At 39.5% G+C, this 22,991-nt stretch overlaps 1 protein-coding gene across 1 annotated transcript in view; it reads left to right on the top strand.

The window, feature by feature from the left end:
• The window catches only part of TNPO1 (transportin 1), a 123,444-nt gene that overhangs the window by 91,352 nt on the left and 9,101 nt on the right, over positions 1 to 22,991 (top strand). The window contains exons 14-21 of the mRNA XM_065405982.1: positions 1,639 to 1,725; positions 2,439 to 2,546; positions 2,753 to 2,911; positions 3,044 to 3,131; positions 5,930 to 6,028; positions 6,238 to 6,333; positions 17,975 to 18,050; positions 18,879 to 18,978. Coding sequence (XP_065262054.1) covers positions 1,639 to 1,725; positions 2,439 to 2,546; positions 2,753 to 2,911; positions 3,044 to 3,131; positions 5,930 to 6,028; positions 6,238 to 6,333; positions 17,975 to 18,050; positions 18,879 to 18,978 — 813 coding nt within the window. The remainder of the gene's footprint in view (positions 1 to 1,638; positions 1,726 to 2,438; positions 2,547 to 2,752; positions 2,912 to 3,043; positions 3,132 to 5,929; positions 6,029 to 6,237; positions 6,334 to 17,974; positions 18,051 to 18,878; positions 18,979 to 22,991) is intronic.

Here is a 22,991-nt window from a genome sequence, read left to right as displayed (position 1 = left end):
GTGTCCTGGTTTCCTGTGGAGCTAAGGATTAATTTCCCTTCCTATTGTCCTCTGCCAGCCTTATTTAAGGGATATGGCTTGGCATTCCTTAGGTGGAGTCCTGAACTTTTACTTATGTAGTAGTGTAGGATCTGACACCATGTTTGTCCTATAATATGGGCCCAAGAAAGGATGGAAAACAGACAGCTGTATCATTAATAGGAGGATTCAGAGAGAATATGCCTCAGAGAAGAACTGTCAAGCAGCCTCTTGGTCTATCTTGGCACAGCTGAGCTTCCATCAGGGCACCTTTTAGGGATAGGTTCCTGAGTGTTATAGTCCAAGGATACTCCACTAGTTATCATGACATGATTGATTGATTGATACTGTTATTGCTGGGCAATGCATTTTTAGAGTATATGAGTGAAATTCTGGCCACACTGAAGTCCGTGGTAAAACTCTGTTGATTTCAGTAGGGTCAGGATTTCACCCTATATTTTTTCAAGTCCAGAAAGTTAGATTAAGTAAAACTTTTTATACTGGGTGCATTGTAACTTTACAATAGAAAAATATTTCCTGTGTGTAAACAGTACACTTTTAATTATGATCACTTAGCTGGTTTTGGTCACACACGTAATGGTGTGTGTATGCGGTGTGGAAATAACCTTTGTGGAAGTCTCTATATGGATTAAACTATAACATGGGAAAACTGAATCTCATAGAATAAATGCAGAAAGAACGAGAAGTACTTGTGGCACCTTAGAGACTAACAAATTTATTTGAGCATAAGCTTTCGTGGGCTAAAACCCACTTCATCGGATGCATGCAGTGGAAAATACAGTAGGAAAATATATATACACAGAGAACATGAAAAAATTGGTGTTGCCATACCAACTGTAACGAGGGTAATTAATTAAGGTGAGCTATTAGGTGAGCTATTATCAGCAGAAGAAAAAAAACTTGTAGTGATAAGTGATAATTTTGTAGGATCCTGATTATCACTACAAAAGTTGTTTTTCTTCTGCTGATAATAGCTCACCTTAATTACCCTCGTTACAGTTGGTATGGCAACACCCATTTTTTCATGTTCTCTGTGTATATATATTTTCCTACTGTATTTTCCACTGCATGCATCCGATGAAGTGGGTTTGAGCCCACGAAAGCTTATGCTAAAATAAATTTTAGTTTCTAAGGTGCCACAAGTACTCCTCGTTCTTTTTGCTGATACAGACTAACACGGCTATCACTCTGAAACAGAATAAATGTATGTTACTGAAACTGCCTCTAATGAGCAAAGTTGTCAATGATGGTGTATCTATTGGCACCTAATATATAGTGGTAAAAAGGTAAGCTTTGTTAATACATTGATATTTCTCAGATTAGATTTTAGGAAACATCAAACTGTGAACTCATTATGAAACTTTATTAATAGTCATGCAGGAGAGACAGTTGTTTACAATTATCACAGTTGAAACAATTGTAGTAATTTCACCATTGATATGTCATAAGGACCTCACCTCACATTTTCTCTTTTACAAAAAAGGTGAGGTGAGATGAGAAGTGATCATGTGTTCCAGACTTTTGAGTTAGAAAACTTGGGTATTTTGGAATTCAGTATTTCAGCAGTTAATCAACAATGTTTTTCCTCACTACAAATAGGAATATATTCAGATGCTAATGCCTCCACTAATCCAGAAATGGAACATGTTGAAGGATGAGGATAAAGATCTCTTCCCTTTGTTAGAGGTAAATGTTACGAAGTATTTTGGTGTGAAATTGTATAGGTTATCCAATCTTTCTTCTACTAGGTTGATTTCGTGTTATATATGTTCAATATAAAGCAGTCTGGATTTTATTGTGGGGGATCTTTTAAGGATCTGGATTATAATTGTGCATAAATTAGTGTAGCTCTTACAAGAATGATCCTTTCTTCTGAAAAGACTTCAGGTTGGAGGTGTGACTGTAGAGATTAGGCATAGTGGTAAAAATGTTAATTATGGAAAAAGCCATTTCTGCATAACTCATTCATTTTGGCTGGAAAGAGATAAACTTCCCTTTTCTGTGATTTAAAGATATAGCCATTTGGGGAATATCTCTTCCCAGAGCAAAGATTGTAGGTTAGTTTCGCTGGAGTCCTTGTGTTCTCCTACAGCATTTTTTACTGCCCATCTTTTATTCCCACAACTTTGCTCCCATAGAACAACTTGGAGGCGCTCCCAGTTGGACACTGTCAGCCATCTCCTGTAAACTGAACATTGCCCTTCAAAATCTGTGGCATGAAAATTATTAGCCCAGTCCTAAACCCAGGTTTTCCGTAACGGTAGCATGTTATACTATTGTCTGAAATAGTGTCTGCCCAATATGGTTAATTTTTTCTCTTCTCTATATTTTAAGTAGGGCCTAGTGAAAGAAAAAGTATACATTTTCATCATCACGTGTACATTGCTTTTGTATTCCAGTGCCTGTCTTCGGTTGCCACTGCCTTGCAATCTGGCTTCCTTCCATACTGTGAACCCGTGTATCAGCGTTGTGTAAACCTGGTACAGAAGACTCTTGCACAAGCCATGGTATTTTTCTGTTATTCCCAGGATTTGTAGATGCATTGGGTATGCAACTGCTTGTGTATTACACTGGGATTTATAACATATCCATCAAACAACATCTGACTGAAGTTACAAAACATAAACCAATTCTTGATTTGCATGCATAGCATAGAGAGAACTCAATCTGTTTTATATTGAAGGTGGGTGTTTTAACCAGTGTTTTATTACAGTTGCACAATGCTCAGCCAGACCAATACGAGGCACCAGATAAAGACTTCATGATTGTGGCTCTTGATTTACTCAGTGGCTTAGCTGAAGGACTTGGAGGCAACATTGAACAGCTAGTGGCTCGCAGTAATATCTTGACACTAATGTACCAATGCATGCAGGTGAGAAGAATTTTTTTTGTAAATCCTGGGATTTTTTTTTTTTTTTTTAAATAAGCCTAGTTCTAATCAACTTCTTACTTCTCCCTTTGGTGTGTTTCCCCCCCCCCCCTGTTTTGTTTTGTTTGTTTGTAGGATAAAATGCCTGAGGTACGACAGAGTTCTTTTGCCTTGTTAGGTGACCTGACAAAGGCATGCTTTCAGCATGTTAAGCCTTGCATAGGTATGTTTCTTTTTTTTTATATATATAGATAGATATATAGATATGTCTTTAGGGCTTATTTCTAGGGCTGTCAAGCGATTAAACAACAATAGAATACCACTTATTTAAATATTTTTGGGTGTTTTCTACATTTTCAAATACATTGATTTCAATTACAACTCCGAATACAAAGTGTACAGTGCTCACTTTATATTTATTTTTGATTACAAATAATTGCACTGTAAAAAACAAATAGTATTTTTTCAGTTCACCTAATACAAGTACTGTCGTGCAATCTCGTTATCATGAAAGTTGAACTTACAAATGTAGAATTATGTACCAAAAAAGCATTAAAAAAAAAAAAGGTAAAACTTTAGAGCTTACAAGTCCACTCAGTCATACTTCAGCCAATTGCTCTGACAAAAGTTTTACATTTGCAGGAGATAATGCTGCCCGCTTCTTGTTTACAATGTCACCTGAAAGTGAGAACAGGTGTTCACATGGCACTGTTGTAGCCGGTGTTGCAAGATATTTATGTGCCAGATGCGCTAAAGATTCATATGTCCCTTCATGCTTCAACCACCATTGCAGAAGACACGAATCCATGCTTATGATGGGTTCTGCTCAATAACAATCCAAAGCAGAGCAGACCGACACATGTTCATTTTCATCATCTGAGTCAGATGACACCAGCAGAAGGTTGATTTTCTTTTTCGGTGGTTCGGGTTCTGTAGTTTCTGCATCGGAGTGTTGCTCTTTTAAGACTTCTGAAAGCATGCTCCCTACCTCGTCCCTCTCAGATTTTAGAAGGCACTTCAGATTCTTAAACCTTGGGTCAAGTGCTGTAGCTATTTTTAGAAATCTCACATTGGTACCTTCTTTGTGTTCTGTCAAATCTGCAGTAAAAGTGTTCTTAAAACGAACATGTGCTGGGTCATCATTCGACACTGCTATTACATGAAATATATGGCAGAATGTGGGTAAAACAGAATGGGAGACATACAATTCTTCTCCCCCCCCCCCCCCCCCAGGAATTCAGTCACAAATTTAATTAATGCATTATTTTTTTTTAACAAGCATCAGCATGGAAGCACATCCTCTGGAATGGTGGTCGAAGCATGAAAGGGCATGTGAATGTTTAGCATATCTGGCATGTAAATACCTTGCAACGCCAGCTACAAAAGTGCCATGTGAATGCCTGTTCTCACTTTCAGGTGACATTGTAAATAAGAAGCAGGCAACGTAAATGTAAACAAACTTGTTTGTCTTAGGGATTGGCTGAACAAGAAGTAGGACTAAGTGGATTTGTAGGCTCTAAAGTTTTACATTACAAGTTACACTTACAAATTGAAAAATTGAATTGAAATACTATTTTTTATCATTTTTACAGTAAGTATTTGTAATAAAAATGTAAAGTGAGCACTGCACACTTTGTATTCTGTGTCGTAATATAAATCAATATATTTGAAAATGTAGAAAAATATCCAAAAAATTGATAAATTTAAATTGGTATTCTACTGTTTAACAGAGCAACTAATTGACAGCCCTACTTATTTCACATGTTGATAGCTGAAGAAAAAGATGGTGGTATCTTCACCATGGACTGGATTGATTCTCCTGGTGGTGGAAGGTCTGCCTGTTGTGGGGAAATGGGCAGTATCAGTTACCAGACAGCTATCTCGTTAGTCAATTCCTCTCACTAGGGAGTGGTGCTGTTAAGGGTAGGAGTAGATGTCCTAGTTCAAAGTATCACATTAGGTAGCAATTGCTTCCAAGGCTCCTATGGAGGCCTGATATCAGACTTGAAAGCTACCATCCCACAGCAGAAACCTTGATGGGGAAGAGAGGTGGCAATACCAACCATCCTCTGAGTCGGGGGTAGTCAATAGGCAGACCGCCAGACACTTTTGAACGGACCCCCAAATATTTATTTATTTATTTATTTATTTATTAATATATATTTTACTTATTTTTTATTTTCTTCTTCTCTGGAGTCTGGACCTTGACTATACTTTGACCAAGAAATTTGGACCTTGACAAAAAATAATTGACTATCCCTGCTTCTGAGTGAATTAAGCACACTGGGCCAGGCTTTGCAAAGTTCAGTTTTCACCACCCTGAACCAGCAACAATGTGTGGACATAGATCTATTTAGATCACACTTTATAAAGGCACCTTGCATTTTGCTTTTTTCTTAAATTAAATTTAAACTGTTCAAGAGTGTTTTTCTCCAGACTGATTATACCATGGTCAGCTTTGATCTGGCATATTCAGACTGTTTTGCAACTAATGTAGCTACTTTCTGCTGAAAATGGAAAAGCTGATAAAATTGTATCCCTGATTTACAACCTATACTGCTTGTTTTAGGAGTGTATTGTTTCTATTGCAAACATCTGCACATCATAATTGAAAATGTGAAAAGCTTAGCCAAGAGCTTATTTTCTTTATTTCAGCAGAAGGGTCATAGTATCCATTGTAGGTTTTTATAGACTTGCTGATCCCTTTGGCAGAGGTATATGCCAGAGAGGCCTGTAACTTTCCTCCAAACAATTACTGGACTGACTTGGGGATTCTAAAATTTGAATTCATTCTTGTCAGATGTTTTATCAGTTCAATGACATGATGTGTGCCTTCATGACACACTTATTTGAGGAATTAGTTGCAAAATTGTTGCTCCTAACTCTTGTCTGTTCTACATGAGGCATTCCATGCATTTACATATTTTTAGGTTATGAAAAATTGTTTACTGAGAACTTCTAGTAGTGGGAAAAAAACAACTTTACTGCACACAGTCAGTTTAAAAATATTGTTCTTTCTAGCTGATTTCATGCCGATTTTGGGAACCAACCTAAATCCTGAGTTCATTTCTGTGTGCAACAATGCTACATGGGCAATTGGTGAAATCTCCATTCAAATGGGTAAGAATTGATGATATATATATTTTTTTTGAGAATGCATGTTTACAATATAAAATGTTTAAAGGTTTGTCTTTTTTGTTCAGTTAAATGGCAAATGAAAATTTTGATTCTGAGTGTTAGTCTAAAGTATATACACACGGATCTATTTTGATAGATTGATTATTGTAATAGTCGTTTTCTTCTGAATTTTTGTTTTTTGGCTATTTTAGGTATAGAGATGCAGCCTTATATTCCTATGGTGTTGCACCAGCTTGTAGAAATCATTAACAGACCCAACACACCAAAGACGTTGTTAGAGAACACAGGTACCCTATAACTGAAATGTTTGTGGTGAAAGGAATTATGTAGTTGTCTCTCAGAGGTCAAAAATCACCCACAGCCTTTAAAAATTGCTTAGGGAAACCAAACCAGAACTGATACATTTACAGCGTTTATAAGCAAAAACAGCTCTGTTTTGCAGAAGTTTTTACAAGTCTCAGTGCTGCAGTGAACCAACTGTCCTATATTTAGGTTCTTATGGTTGTTGCTTTTAAAACCCTTTTTATAAAATTGATCGCTTTGTTAGCCCTGAAAGAATTGGAGGTTTTCCTTTACACTAGTTTAGATGCATATCATATGTAGCATGCATACATACATAATGTGTCTAACTTTGAAAAGCTTGAAGACATAATTGGCATATGTGAAAATGGCAGAGGAAAATGAAGATTTGGAATTAACAAAAACAAACCAAAAAAATCCAACGGGTGCACCAAATATTAGAGAGAAATCAGTTTGTAGTAATTGCACTAAAAAAATCTTGATCTCTAGTGGTAACGGTACTACAATCAAATTAAAGTGTAAAAATAAAGTGTATAATGTAGTTTGTAGTGCCTAACTTTTTATTAAAAATTATGAAAACTACTCCAGTGATAGCATGCACATTTTATATTCTGGCCAATGACAGTGGCCTTCATATTGGGAGCTGCTAGCAAGTGTCTTATTAAACATGCACTCCTGAGGCTTGTTTCTTTTGCATTTTTAGAGAGCATGTTCTGGTATAAAGAGCACCTTCCATACTCTAGAAAAGCTAAATTAATTATGATTTAATGAGTTTCATTTTAGTATATCGACTTTTTCTTGACATTTTCTTAGTAATTGAGTGTCCTTTCAAATTTTTTGCAGTTACTCATTGTTTTCCTTTTGGTGAGGAAACCATAGTTCTTTGAGTAGTGTCCCTATATGTATTCCACTTCTGGTGTGCATGTGCCCCACACGCCTTTGATCCGAGATTTTCACTAGTGGTGTCTGTTTGGTCTACATATATGCTGCTGATAGCCTCATGCCCAGTACCGAGGCTACATCAGGTTGTGCAGGAGAACTGCCCTCAGTTTCTTCTCAACCACCTTGGCCTGAGATGGAGTTTATTATGTCTGCATTTTGTGTGCCTCGGCTGCTTGCTGAGTTTTTTGTGCTTAGTTTGTTAGTAGTAGTAATAGTTAATTACTGGTTATTGAAAGATTGTTTTATTTCCTCTGAGGAAATCCTCTCTGTGAAGGGTGTGCCTGTTCACAGGTGTTTAAGCACCGCCTCGTGTGGAGAGGCTATCCCAGTCAGCGATGGACAGTCTAACTGTATTCACTGCCTGAGAGAGAGTTGCATCCCACAGAAGTGTAACTCCTGTTTAGCCATGGGACATGGGAGAACTGGGAAATCAAGTTGTGACTGTTAATGATGGAGTGCTCCCTTCACCTGGGTTCGGAGCCAGGTCAGGAGATCCCCTTTGTACATCAATCCCTGGGGTCTCTAGCAGCCCTTTGACCTCAGCGCAATACTCTTACAAAGGGGAAAGCCTTGAAGATCTCCTCTAAAGATCCTGAGAAGAGGCGCTCTAATTCCCCTCCTAAGGTATCCATCTCAGAAAGTGCTCACTCTCCGACCAGGTCAGCAGCCATGCTTGGTACTGTAGTGGCAAAAGGCTCTTCTGGTACCAGCAAGGTGGGAAAATCCTGCAGCTCTAAGAGTAAACATGGCTCTGAGAAGGAGTTATTGTCTAGTGGAGATGGTCAGAGCAAACACACAGAAGATCAGTACTATTGGACTTAACATCTCTCCCAGTACCCTTATCGAGCTCTTTGGTACCATTTAAGTCTAAACCTCCATTTACATCAGCGCTACCTGTTAAGCGCTCAAAACCATTGGTACCTTCCTGTAGGGACAGGCGTACTGGTCTGTCAGTACCACAACTAAATACTGGAAGACTTTAGGTAGCTGAAGAGCTTATTGGTGACTTCTTGAACCAGTGTGTCTGTTGGTGACAGGTACTGAGCATCTCTCTACTGAAAACCTCTGTCTCCGAACCTTTATACATTCCCCAGTAGACTATCATAGACTATCAGGGTTGGAAGGGACCTCAGGAGGTCATCTAGTCCAACCCCCTGCTCAAAGCAGGATCAATCCCCAGACAGATTTTTGCCCCAGATCCCTAAATGGGCCCCTCAAGGATTGAACTCACAACCCTGGGTTTACCAGGCCAGTGCTCAAACCACTGAGCTATTCCTCAGTACTGTCACCTCTCTTCAGTCAGAGCTCTCCCATTAGAGGAGGAAGAGGATGATAATGGAGATCTCCTTTCCGTATCATCAATCTCTGTTCGGCGTACTCCTATGTACCAATATACAAATCCCCTTTTCTCAAAGAGACAGGGAAGATGTCCGGGAACCTCGTCATTCCTGGTGGGAACAACTCTGGATGCAACCTCAATGGCCATATTGGGGTCCCTGGGCATTTTATCGCTGGCAAGTCTCCAGAGCCCCGCTCCTCTCCTCTCCTCTCCTCCTCTCGGGATGATAGGGAGACTCAAACGTCTACTCCCCAACAATAGGAGGAAATATTCAAGGATCAAGAGAAGGGCGGATAAAGAAGTTATCTCCCAGGCTGCCATCTCATCATCTTCATAGGCTGAGGTGGTAATGCCCCCTCCTCTATCTATTGCCAATGATATTTTTTGCAGTTTCAAGACCTCATTAAATGGGTGGCAGACTCCCTACAGATACCTTTTGAGGAAATCAAAGAATCCCAACACAAGCTGTTGGATATTCTTCACTCTGCGACATCAGCCAGAGTTTCCCTTCCTATCAGCGAGGCTCTGCTGGAACCTGAAAATACCATTTGCAAACCTTTGCTACAGTAACACCCACGTGTAAGAGACGATTTAAAAAGTATTGTTTTTCCCACCAAGGACTCTGAGTGACTAGTTTCTTATCCTCCAGCCAGCTCTCTGATGGTTGAAATGGTGATCAAACTGGGCAAATACGGGTATAAATCCACCCCATATGACAGACCAGAAGGACCTGGACCTTCTGGGGGGAAAATCTTACCCACTGGCAACCCTGCAGTTCTGCACTGCGAAATATCAGGTACTGATGGCCAAGTGCAACTTTACAAATTATGCAAAATTTAGCTCCTTTATTCCACACCTTCCTTCGGACTAAAGAGAACAATTTCAGCCTACCATTGCTAAAGGATAATTACTAGCCATGTAAAAAGTCAGTTTTGTGAGGATGGTCAAGGGTTCGGACCCTCCCTTCTCTTTAGCCTGTGAGATGCAATGATTTGCCCACCTCCCCCCATTTGAGGACTAACCCCCATTTCTGACAAGCAGGAGAGTATATCATCTTGGACAAATGGGAGCTGAAAGTAATATCGGGCTACACCATCCATATTACCTTTCTCTCTCCTCTTCAGGGACCCTTCTCATCCGTTCCTACTAAGACAAGAGATTAAACTCCCTTCTTTGTTCAGGAGCGAGAGAGCCAGTCCCTGCTCAGCTTTGGGGAAGGGACTTGTACTCAACGTACTTCCTTGTGCAAAGAAAATAGGAGGACAGAGGCCAATCTTAGATCATTTTAAGTACAGGTATTCCTGTTTGGGGTCTCCTCAGCTCAGAGTGTTTTCAAAAGTTCTCCCAGTGGTGACTGCCTGCTTGTGTCATGAGGCAATCATAGTATTTGACTGGTTGCTCAAGGGACGGTCGTACCAAGAAGTGTTGTCAGCCCCCTGGAAAGCACTTCCTCTGTTCTTGGACTTTGGGTCACCAATTGCACATGGGGAAAATCCAGACTGACTCCTTTTCAGAATACACAATTTATAGGAGGTATCATCCCTGGATTTCTTGGCATCCAGGGCCTTCCTTCTCATGGACAGATTCACAACACTATCAAACTTTGTCAGAACTATTCAAGGGAGCCCCCAGATTTCAGTCAGAAGCTCTCTTGAACTTCTAGGTCACATGATGGTTTGCATTTTTGTGACTGAGTGTGAGCTTACACCTTGGCTGTTTCCAGGGGCGGCCCAGATCAGTTTACTTGCCAGAGACAGCCTAGTCAAACAGGTGTAAGTTCCTCAACAGGTAAAACGCTCCTTAGATTGGTGGATAGTTCCTCACAATGTAGGGGCGGGGATCCCCTGCCTCCAACTGACGCCAATGGTTAACCGTAACCATGGATGCATCTCTGTTAAGATAGGTATGTGTGCGCCTTGGTGCTGTAATGGTACAGAACAGATGGTCACCCCAAGAATCTACCCTCCGTATCAAGCTGTTGGAGCTCAGAGTGGTCAGAAATACCTGTCTTCATTTTCTGCCTCTCATCAGACATAGGCCTATCCAAGTCATGACTGACCACATGGACTGCTTGTTTGATACCAATTGGCAGGGAGCAGTAAGATCCCCTTCCTTGTGCAGAAGCAATAAGGTTATGGAAATGGTGTATAAAATGTTGCATACGAATTTCAGCAATATATTTCCAGGGTAGGAAAAGTGTCAGAGCCAATGCTCTGAGCAGGTTTTTTCCCCCAAGACTATGAATGGGAGCTGGATTCCTAGTTCTTGTCAGCATATTTCAGACTTGTGGATTTCCAGAGGTGGACCTCATTGCCACAACTACAAACAAAAATGCCATCTTTTCAGTTCAAAGATGGGGTGGGAGGCGGGGGAAGGTTAGGTCACAATTCCTTGGGGAGAGCCTTCCTTCTCACTTGGATGAGGAAGCTGTTTTATTATTTCCCCTACCACCTCTGATTCTCAAAGTGGTGAACAAAATCAGACCGGACAAGACCAGAATTATCCTAATAGCTCTGGTATGGTTGAGGCAGGCATGGTTTCCTTACCTGTTTCGCCTAGCTCTTTGTTCAGTGATAAATTTTCCAGTCACTCCTGAGCTTCTCTCCCAGGGCTCCAGTTGACTGCTGCATCTCCAGCTGAGCATTCTCTGACTCAAAGGCATGGCTCCTTGATAGTTTGCAGGGTTAGTAGGTCTGGTGAGCAGAGGTATAAGAGATATTAAATAGTAGGAAAGGTTCTACCAGAAATATTTACCTTCAAAAGTGGAGAAGATTTAGTCGCTTGTATGAATTCCAGAATGCTGTCCCTGAATCCGCCTCACTTCTGCTTGTTCTGGAAGATCTGCTGCAACTAAAGAAAACAGGGCCATCACTTAGTTCTGTTTTTTTGCGCTGCCTTTTCAGACCGTTGTTTGGGGGTTCTCATTGTTTGCTCACCCTACAACCATTAGGTTCATGAAAGGTCTGGGTAATCTCTTCCCATTGGTGAAAGTCCCCACCCCAGTTTGGGACCATAATTTGGTTCTTAAGACTCATGAAATCTCCTTGTGAACTGATGGTGACCTGCTTGCTACTGCATTTGTCCATGAAAACAGCCTTCTTAGTGGCTATTACATCAGCCTGCAGAGTCTGAGAGATGGAGGCCTTAATAGCAGACCTTCTGTTCATAGTATCCTACCAGGGCAAAGTTTCCTTAGAACCACACTCTAGGTTTCTCCTAAAGCGTCCTCTGAATCAGATCATTTACCTACCAGTTTTCTTTCCAAAACCACATTATTCCAACCTGGAGACCACCTTCCATACTCTAAATGTCAGGAGGGTGTTCGTCTTCTATCTAGATAGGACTAAATAATTTCATACGTCTCCTAGGCTGTTCCGTCTTGTTTACAGAAAGATCCAAAGCTTCTGCTGTTTGTGCTCAAGGACTGTCAAAATGGATTTTGGGATGTATTACAGCTTGTTAGTGCTCACTTGACAAGGTCAGAATCTACATCTGTGGCTCTACTTAATGTTCTGGTATCTGAGATCTGTGGAGCTGCTACACAATCTTCAGTATATACCTACTCATAGACTCACAGACTTTAAGGTCAGAAGGGACCATTATGATCATCTAGTCTGACCTCCCGCATGATGCAGGCCACAAAAGCTGACCCACCCACTCCTGGAATAATTCTCTCCCTTGACTCAGCTGTTGAAGTCCCCAAATCATGATTTAAAGACTTCAAGTCGCAGAGAATCCTCCAGCAAGTGACCCCTGCCCCATGCTGCGGAGGAAGGTGAAAAACCTCCAGGGCCTCTGCCAATCTACTCTGGAGGAAAATTCCTTCCCGACCCCAAATATGGCGATCAGCTGAACCCCGAGCATGCGAGCAAGATTCTCCAGCCAGACCCTCCAGAAAAAAGTTCTCTGTAGTAACTTTTAATATCCCATCATTGACCATTGTTACTAATTACCAGCGATGGCACGTTATTGACCTATTGACTAAAATCACGTTATCCCATCAAACCATCCCCTCCATAAACTTATCAAGCTTAATCTTAAAGCCAGAGAGGTCTTTCGCCCCCACTGTTTCCCTCGGAAGGCTGTTCCAGAACTTCACCCCTCTGATGGTTAGAAACCTTCATCTAATTTCAAGCCTAAACTTCCTGACGGCCAGTTTATATCCATTTGTTCTCGTGTCCACATTAGTACTGAGCTGAAATAATTCCTCTCCCTCCCTGGTATTTATCCCTCTGATATATTTAAAGAGAGCAATCATATCCCCCCTCAGCCTTCTTGTGGTTAAGGTGAACAAACCGAGCTCCTCGAGTCTCCTTTCATACGACAGGTTTTCCATTCCTCGGATCATCCGTGTGGCCCTTCTTTGTACCCGTTCCAGTTTGTATTCATCCTTTTTAAACATGGGAGACCAGAACTGCACACAGTACTCCAAATGAGGTCTCACCAGTGCCTTGTATAACGGAACCAGCACCTCCTTATCCCTACTAGAAATACCTCGTCTAATGCATCCCAGGACCGCATTAGCTTTTTTCACGGCCACATCACATTGCCGACTCATAGTCATCCTGCGATCAACCAGGACTCCGAGGTCCTTCTCCTCTTCCGTTACTTCCAACCGATGCGTCCCCAGCTTATAACTAAAATTCTTGTTAGTCATCCCTAAATGCATCACCTTACACTTCTCACTATTAAATTTCATCCTATTACTATTACTCCAGTTTACAAGGTCATCCAAATCTCCCTGCAGGATATCCCGATCCTTCTCCGAATTGGCAATACCTCCCAACTTTGTATCATCCGCAAACTTTCCTCCTACATTCGGTTCCGAGGTCAGTAATAAATAGATTAAATAAAATCGGACCCAAAACCGAACCTTGAGGAACTCCACTGGTAACCTCCCTCCAACCTGACAGTTTACCTTTCAGTACGACCCGCTGCAGTCTACCCTTTAACCAGTTCTTTATCCACCTCTGGATTTTCATATCGATCCCCATCTTTTCCAATTTAACCAATAATTCCTCATGCGGTACCGTATCAAACGCTTTACTGAAATCGAGGTATATTAGATCCACCGCATTTCCTTTATCTAAAAAATCTGTTACTTTCTCAAAGAAGGAGATCAGGTTGGTTTGGCACGATCTACCTTTCGTAAAACCGTGTTGTAATTTGTCCCAATTGCCATTGACCTCAAGGTCCTTAACTACTTTCTCCTTCAAATTTTTTTCAAGACCTTGCATATTACAGATGTTAAACTGACAGGCCTGTAGTTACCCGGGTCACTTTTTTTCCCCTTCTTGAAAATAGGAACCACATTAGCTATTCTCCAGTCCAACGGTACCACCCCCGAGTTTACAGATTCATTAAAAATTATCGCTAACGGGCTTGCAATTTCTTGCGCCAGTTCCTTTAATATTCTCGGATGAAGATCATCCGGCCCGCCCGATTTAGTCCCGTTAAGCTGTTCGAGTTTGGCTTCTACCTCGGATACGGTAATGTCAACCCCCCCTCCTTTATTCCCATCTGTCACACTGCCACTATTCCTGAGTCCTTCATTAGCCTCATTAAAGACCGATGCAAAATATTCGTTTAGATATTGTGCCATGCCTAGATTATCCTTAATCTCCACTCCATCTACAGTCTTAAGCGGTCCCACTTCTTCTTTCTTTGTTTTCTTCTTATTTATATGGCTATAAAACCTCTTACTATTGGTTTTAATTCCCCTCGCAAGGTCCAACTCTACACAGCTTTTGGCCTTTCTCACTCCATCTCTACATGCTCTGACCTCAATAAGGTAGGTTTCTTTGCTGATCCCTCCCATCTTCCACTCCTTGTACGCTTTCTGTTTTTTCTTAATCACCCGTCTGAGACGCTCGCTCATCCAGCTCGGTGTAAATCTTCTGCCTACGAACCGTTTTCCCTTTCTCGGGATACAGGGCTCCGACAGCTCCTGCAACTTCAACTTGAAATAATCCCAGGCGCCTTCCGCCCTTAGATCCATAAATATGTTAGTCTAATCTACTTCCCTAACTAGTCGCCTTAATTTATTAAAGTTAGCCCTTTTGAAATCGTAAATCTTAGTCTCCGATTTAATTTTGTTAATCCTTCCATTTAGTTTAAACCGAATTAGCTCATGATCAGTCGAGCCAAGGTTGTCCCCTACAACCATTTCCTCAACGAGGTCCTCACTACTCACCAAAACCAAATCTAAAATGGCATCCCCCCTCGTCGGTTCAGCAACTACTTGATGAAGGAATTCATCAGCTATCACGTCTAGGAAAATCTGAGCCCTATTATTGTTACTAGCATTTGTTCCCCAATCTATATCCAGGAAGTTTAAAGTCTCCCATGATTACACAGTTCCTATTAGTATTTACTTCCCTAAAAACATTAAAGAGTTCTCTGTCCATATCCAGGCTAGATCCCGGCGGTCTATAGCACACCCCAAGCACTATCCCAGGGGAGGCTCTAGTAGTTCTTTTACCCAGTGTGAGTATTGCCCAGACAGACTCAGTCTTATCCATTCCATCACGTATTATTTTTTTACAGTTTATCTCATTGTTGACATACAATGCTACTCCCCCACTTTTACCTTTGTTCCGGTCTTTCCTAAACAGCACATACCCCTCCATACCTGTACTCCAGTCATGACTACCGTTCTCCAGGCACTATGCCTTGTCGGTGCCTCTAGATCTGATGCAGCAGTTGGCAGTGCAGTTCCTTTGTGCTGGACTCTATTCCAAAGCTTATTCCTCCTTATAGGGATTCTGCTCAGGAATTTCCCAAAGTGGAGCACCCATAGGGACACTACTCAAGAAAAAAGCGATTACTCACCCTGTGTGATAACTAGTTCTTTGAGATTTGTTGTCCTCTGTGTTCCACTACCCGCCCTCCTTCCCCTCTGCTTCAGTTTCTCCTGAGACTCAGTGGTGGAGAAGGAATTGAGAGTGTTTTGCCTGCTCAGATTGATGTAGCCTTGGTGCAGGGCACGTGGCTGTCAGCAGCGCATGTGTGGGTCGAATGGACACTGCTAATGAAAATCTATCAATGGCACGTGAGGTGCATGCACAGCTCAAGTGGAGTACCCATAGGGACACGCACCTTGAACTAGTTGCTGTACAGGGTGAAGTAACCTCCTTCTTAGACAAACATCACAAGCTGATGTCCTTGACATTGACGTCACAAGTACAGGACTGCACTGTACCATGAGAGGTTAAAAAGAGAGAAATTGGAAGTGTTTTAGTTTGTGTGTCATCTCCAGTATTTTGTGAAACTAAATGTTTAAAATGTAGTGTTTTCAAAATTAGTGTGGAAGGTGAACTTTAAGAAGAATTAGCTGGTTGTTCGGCATGTTATAGATACTGCTTTTATTTAAGAAACCATTTTAGAGCAGCTATGTAAATTAGACTGCCAGATGGTAATATCGACAAGTGAATTCTGTTTTTCTTCTTATTATTAATTGATGTAGTAATTGACATGCGTCCAGTGCTCAAGTGCTTGCGTCTATTACTGTTGCAGATATAGAAGCATCCAAACACTGATTTTGTTGTTGTTTACTCTTTAATAGTTAATGTAAATGTAGATATGCAACTGCAAATAAATGTTGAATGTGGTGTACTTACAAGAAGTTTGTTGTAGGATATCACCCTATATATTACGTGTTCTAGAATATTTTTTCTATTTACCCTAATCTTTAGCATAGCAAGCAAATGCTACCAAAATATTTACATTTTCCTGGTGTGTTTTGTATTACTGTGATTTTTGTCTAACTTTTTCTCCTGTAACAATATAACTAAGACACACTCAGTAAAAAAATCATTGCATAGGAAGTGGATAGGTGACACAATCTTCAGCCTCCACAAAAAATACTTCTCCTTGTATAGGCTTCTGCAATGTAGAAGATTAATGGAGTTTATCAAATGTGGCTTTAAAAAAAAAAATCTTGTAATATAAACATTTAACTGCCTATCTTCCTGATATAAAAATGCTGCTAACGTTATGTATGTATATTAAAATTGACACTGCTGTGAGGCTGCACTTAAAATTAATTTAGCTGAAAATTTTGCGTGCCATGGATATTGCAGATACGGATAACAGAAGTATTATGTGACCAATATGCTTGAATATAATTGGTCATATGACCAAAGTGAATTTCAGAAAGCTAGCATATCCTACACCAAACTTGACTGGAGAGAGCATCATCTGCTTTATTGCATGTTTCATGGGAGTGCTCACAAATGCCTGTTTTAATTAGAGTGTTGCATAGTATGTCTCTTGAACATAGGTTTCCTTTCTCTGCTTCATATGAATCTGCTGGATTTTAGTATTATTCATGTAGTTTGCTTTAAGTAATCTTTAAACATTATTCCCCACCCTCTCCTTTTTCTGAAAGATTAATCTTCTGTGAGTTGAGTGAACACCAATAAAAGCATTCTTGTGTGATCACCTTACCTTTCAGTCTGCCCCTTACAGACAGTAAGAAGTAAGCTATCTATTTAGGCAGATACACAAATGGAATAAACTTCTTTTTGTGCTAACAACTTTGTGCCAGAAGTCAGATTCTCCCAAGAGAAATTCTATTGCATTCAGTAGATGTGATTTAAAGTGCCTATTTCACTATGATAAATTCTATAGATATTAATGAGCTATTTACCTGCTGAGAGTTAATTTAGAAAAAAATTGTTGATAAAAATCATGATGAAATTATATATATATATATATATGAAGTCTTTAGCAAGAAAAGTGCTTGTATATTAATATTTTAGTTGTAGATGAAAGAGCATATTCAAAGTAACCACATTCTCGGTTTAATTTTAACATTGTAATCTAATGCAAACTTTAATTTTGAAATTCAAATAGTGCGAGCATAAAACAAAGTAACTCTTAAATTACTTATAGTATATTCAGCTGATATTATAAATTGAAAATGCTTAGTGCCTTTGTATCAAGAACATTAGAAATAATACCTGTGAGTAGCTAGTTTATCACTGACTTCTAAATAACAAGATTGCAGAGCTAAATATGAAGAGGGCAAAGTCAATATCTCTGTTCAAATAGCCTTTGGAATTTAAATTGTGTTTTTGGTGTTCTCTCATTTACTTAATTCCTCTTTTTTTTTTTTTTTTTTTTTTAAATCCCCAAGAGTATACCATATATGTTGCTGCCCCTTATTTTAGGGGGTGGTAATAAACAGCACTAGTGAAATCTTATGTTTATTATCATACACAGATTCTGTTGGTTTCTGTTTCTGAGTTATTTGTTGTTTTTTCTTTATTTTTTCTCCTTCCCCCTCATTTGCTCATGTCTTGGTTGGCGTTTGGTGGTGTATAACCGTGATTGCGTTACCTTAGCAATAACAATTGGTCGTCTTGGTTACGTTTGTCCTCAAGAGGTGGCCCCCATGCTACAGCAGTTTATAAGACCCTGGTGTGTATTATTCAATCTTTTTTTTTAATTCATTTTTCTTCACTTTTTCTTTCTTCTCTCTATCTCACTTTTAGATATATTTTCAGTTGGTTACAAAATCACAATCCTTAATCATTGCCAACCATGTGACTAATCTTGTCCTATCAGGTTTGTGAGTTTTTAGTAGCACCGTCATGTACATTTTATGTTGTGGCTAACGACTAATTGATGCATGGGATAAGATTGTCACATGCTTGCTGTGTTAATAAGCTTGATTATGAAAGAGCATTTTAAAATCCATCAGAATGATAATATGATGCATGCAAGTACTGTAAAAGTTAAACTATGCATTACATTACTTTAAAAAAATTCAGTCTGAGACTTGAATTGCTGTAACGAATACATGTTTATAGATTTGTTATGTATGAAATAGTTTGCTTGCTTCTGTAAAAGTTAAATAACTGTTCTGTAAGTGGTCTCTGATATACTTCATACTGTGGCAGTATAGTCTGTTTTTCTTATAATAGCTCTTATCAGTACTGTGGATAAACGTTTTAGTGGTATTTAATGGAATACAGGTCACTTTTAGAAATCATAATTGTACATGGTGCAGCATTTAAAATTCAGAATTCTACAAAATGTAGAAGTTTCATCTAACTTCTGAAGCTAAATGCAAATAAATTGCACATGAAAAGAGACTCTGAAATCTTTATTTGAAGTGTTTTGAAAACTATTCTAGGAATATCTCCTCAGTGTGACTCTTACTCCATCAAATACTGTCAAACTAGTTAATTTAATTAAATAAAAACTGATTCTGTTGCCTAATAGCCTGGTTCTCCAATTTACTAGGTGTACCTCTCTGCGGAACATAAGGGACAATGAGGAAAAGGATTCTGCTTTCCGTGGGATTTGTACCATGATCACAGTCAACCCTAGTGGAGTAGTCCAAGTAAGATATTTGCATAGGCATTTGATTTTTGTTCTGACAGGCTCATCCTAAAATTGAGTAGGAATAACAGTTAAAGCTTAATTTGAATGCTGTAAAAGAAGTTAAGCACATATTGGTGCAATTGGTAGTAACTTTTAAAGAACAATAGCTGGTGTAAAGTGGTGTATCTCCATTGATTTCAAGAGGATTAAACCATTTACATCAGCTGAGGATCTGACTCAGTTTGTTTTTTTTCCCTCCTGTGGTTACTCTAATTGAAATGGAAATATTGAAGACACACAGAGTTAATTTTAGATATTTTATTGCACTCCTTGCCAAAAAGTAATATGTTCACAAAGTGGTTGTATCATATCGCAGCTGTTCTCATGTCCAATTAAAAATATTATTTTCTTTCTAAAACTCAACATCACTTCAAAGTGTTCAAACCATAACTTAAAGTTCAAAAGATGTAAACTTATTTCAAACTAACTTAACCAAAAATGTACTTTGTACAAATGAAAAAATAATGAATGGCTATGTAACTATTCAAAAATGTGTTACTGTTAGTCTGTACATCCTGAAACTGTACAGTCTTGACAAAAATTAGTCTTTCATTCAATCAATCATTCATTTCAGTCTATCATTAATTTCTTTTCAAAACAGCTTCAAAATCTGAAAAGATGACAGTTGACTAATGTAATTGTATAATAGTATATGTATGCAAAATATATTTGAAATATAACGTGTCTAATGTGAACTAGTGACTTCAGACACCAATTAAATGTTAACATAAATTGCATGGTGTCACATCTTTGCAGGGCTCGTTCCCTTTAAGAATGATTGTTTGGTATGCTTAATTTTATAATCGGGAGTCTACAGTATTCACTTCAGATCTCTATTTTGTTTCGGGCATAAAGAACATAGTAACATACATCTAATAAATGACTGCCACTACCCACCATATCTTAAAGGTATTCTACAATGATCAAAGTTGATTATTTTAACATTTTTGTTTTTACTAAGTTTTGTCGTGGTTTCAGTATCTCAGCAACGACATTGCTGGTTATACTATAATTACTACTTCAGATTAAAAATCAATTTTGTTACTGGTTCATTTCTTTTAATTTGCAGTGTTAGAATAGCTTTTAATTACTCTGCAGTTTTTCTTTAATCACACTTCATCCTAGTGTTCCTTTTATTTAGAAGGTGCATAATGTGTGGGTTAGAGTAAAAGACTGAGAGTCAGACCTGGAGTGTAGTCTGATTCTGACAGATCTCTTGTGTGCTGTTCAAGTAGCTTAATCTCTCAGTGCTTTAGATTCCTCCTTTGTCAAATGGGGGTAATATTTGCCATACCTGCCTCAGGGTGTGTGCTGTGAGGTTTAATTTGTGTTAAGTGCTTCCAGATCTTCTGATAGAAAGCATTGCATTATGTTGTGTTGTTTTGTAACCTTTATAGTGCAGCATAAAGGTTTTACTGGCTTATGTTTGCTATGACTGTAACTTGCAAGTACTGAAGTCATGAATGAGTTCCACAGATCATCATAAATCAGTGCCAACAGAATCTATAATGCATTCAGTTAGCCTCACATTTTACAGAAAGGTTTCAGAGTAGCAGCCGTGTTAGTCTGTATCCGCAAAAATAACAGGAGTACTTGTGGCACCTTAGAGACTAACAAAGCTTATGCTCTAATAAATTTGTTAGTCTCTAAGGTGCCACAAGTACTCTTGTTATTTTACAGAAAAACCTTCTAGAAAGGTCTGAATTGAAAAAATGTTATGGATGCATTTTAATCCCTCTCTCTGCCTCTAAAGCCAAGTTAGCTAAGTAGTAGATCAAAATATACAGATTTCATGTTGGGAGATATGTTATATTGCAGAAACCTTTAAAGTAGCACTTTAAAATGCATATTGGCATGACTTTTAAATCTCAATTTGTCAACTTCCAGGGCTAGAAACAAAGGCTGTGATTCAAAAAAGTTGATATATAAGCACCTAAGGAACTGGCCAGATTTTCAAACATGTTGAGCACCCAGCATCTTCCTTTGATTTCAGTGGAACCTGCTAGGTGCTCAGGTACCATAAGTGACTTTATGAAAATGTGCATAGAAGAACCTAAGTGCTGAGTCTTTCAGATGGGACTTAAGCACTTTTAAAAAAAATTTCTCTTATATTCTTGGTGAGGGACGACTTCCAGTTTACCAGCAGGGTGATATACCATTATTAGCCAATATGATTTGCAAGACTACTGCTCCTTAAAACTAACCTGTCAAGGGTCTAAGACTGTTTCCTTTGCTGTTCCTTACTCTATTGCAACCTTTTGCTGGGCGGATGAGGGGGTTACACCTTTCTCTTAAGGTAGCTGTTTGAAAGCTGCGCAGAGTTGAGTAGGTGTAGTGGACAGAGTACAGGTGAGGCAGCCAAAGATCCATGATAAACTTCATTTACTACATGAATATCATCACTTTTTTGGTAGAACAAATGGAAACATTTTAGTCAAAGCAGTTTTCTGTTGGAAAATGCAGTTTTGACTAAATTGAAATTTTTGGCTAACTTGTATCTATTTAAAAAAAAAAAAAAATTGGAAAAGCCTTGAAAGTAAAAACACCCTTTTTGACACTTTAGGAACAAAGATTTTAGGGGTATTTTGGTTTGGAAATTACTTTGTTTTACTTTCATATTAAAAAAAAAAAAAGTTTTAAATGTATAGAAAGAAAATGTTTCTATTGACCTGAAACAGAAAAATTTCAGAATTTCATTTTGGAAAAAAAAACCTCTGAAATTTTGGCTTTTTATCCCATTTGAGGCCTTTTTTCTCCAGAATCTTGAAAACTTTTGTGGGATAGAAAATCTGTTTTTTCCAATCAGCTCTGCCTTTTGGATGCACGTAACTATATCAAACACATATTTTTAAAGGAATTTATTTTAATCACAGCTAATCAGGGTCAGTAAAATCTTTTAAGGATAATGAAAATTCATTTAGTTAATCCCTTGTGATGAATGCAGGACTGAGTCTTTAGTGAAGACTGGTACGTGATAAGTTAATGATACTCTGGAAAAAGTTTGTAGTCTTGTTTTTTACGTACATCATAAATAAGGCTAAGATTGTCATGGAGGTCGTGGAAGTCAGGGGGAGAGGGATAGCTTAGTGGTTTGAGCATTGGCCTGCTAACCCCAGGGTTGAGAATTCAATCCTTGAAGGGGCCATTTAGGGATCTGGGGCAAAAATCTGTCTGGGGCTTGGTCCTGCTTCAAGCAGGGGGTTGGACTAGATGACCTCCTGAGGTCCCTTCCAACTCTGATATTCTATGAATCCATGACTTCCAGCGATCTCCGTGACATTGGGGGCCCTGCAGCGGCCCAGCCTCCGCTGGTGACGGGGAACTCTCCCGCAGCTGCTGGGCCCTCTGCAACTGACCAGCCGCCGCTGGTGACCCCTGAGCTGCCCAGCCGCTGCTGCACGCTTCCTCCCCCACTTCCCCCAGCTCCCACTTACTGGCAGCAGAGGGACCCCAGAGCTGCTCAGCAGTCATGGGTGGGGGGGTTCTCCTACAGCTCCCCAGCCATCGCTGGCAGGGGACCCCAAAGCAGCCGCTCAGTCACCGCAAGCAACTCCTCACCCCCGCAGCTCCCAACCACCGGCAGCAGAGGGACTCCAGAGCTGCTCAGCCACTGGGCAATGCAGCTCCCAGCCGCGGTGGGAGGTGGGGGGCAGGGTGCTGGACCCTCCTCCCTCCCCATTTTGTCATGGGTGTTTTTAGTAACAGTCAGGGACAGGTTACGGGTTCCGTGATTTTTTTTTTTTCTTTATTGCCTGTGACCTGCCCCTGACTGTTACTAAAAATATCCATGACAAAATCGTAGCCTTAGTCATAAACCATTTCTGAAAGACAACCTACTTTTACATTTTTGCTGCAGAAGATTTATAGAGAGATCTGTTTTAGTCGTTATCTGATAGATGGTTGGGTATACAGTAAATTAAATATAAAAACTTGAAAACATTGGATGATGTAATTTTTGTAGTTGTAGCCTGT

This window comes from Emys orbicularis, chromosome 6, assembly GCF_028017835.1.
Source record: "Emys orbicularis isolate rEmyOrb1 chromosome 6, rEmyOrb1.hap1, whole genome shotgun sequence".
NCBI classification, from domain to species: domain Eukaryota; kingdom Metazoa; phylum Chordata; order Testudines; family Emydidae; genus Emys; species Emys orbicularis.
This window is presented reverse-complemented; position numbering and strand designations above follow the sequence as displayed.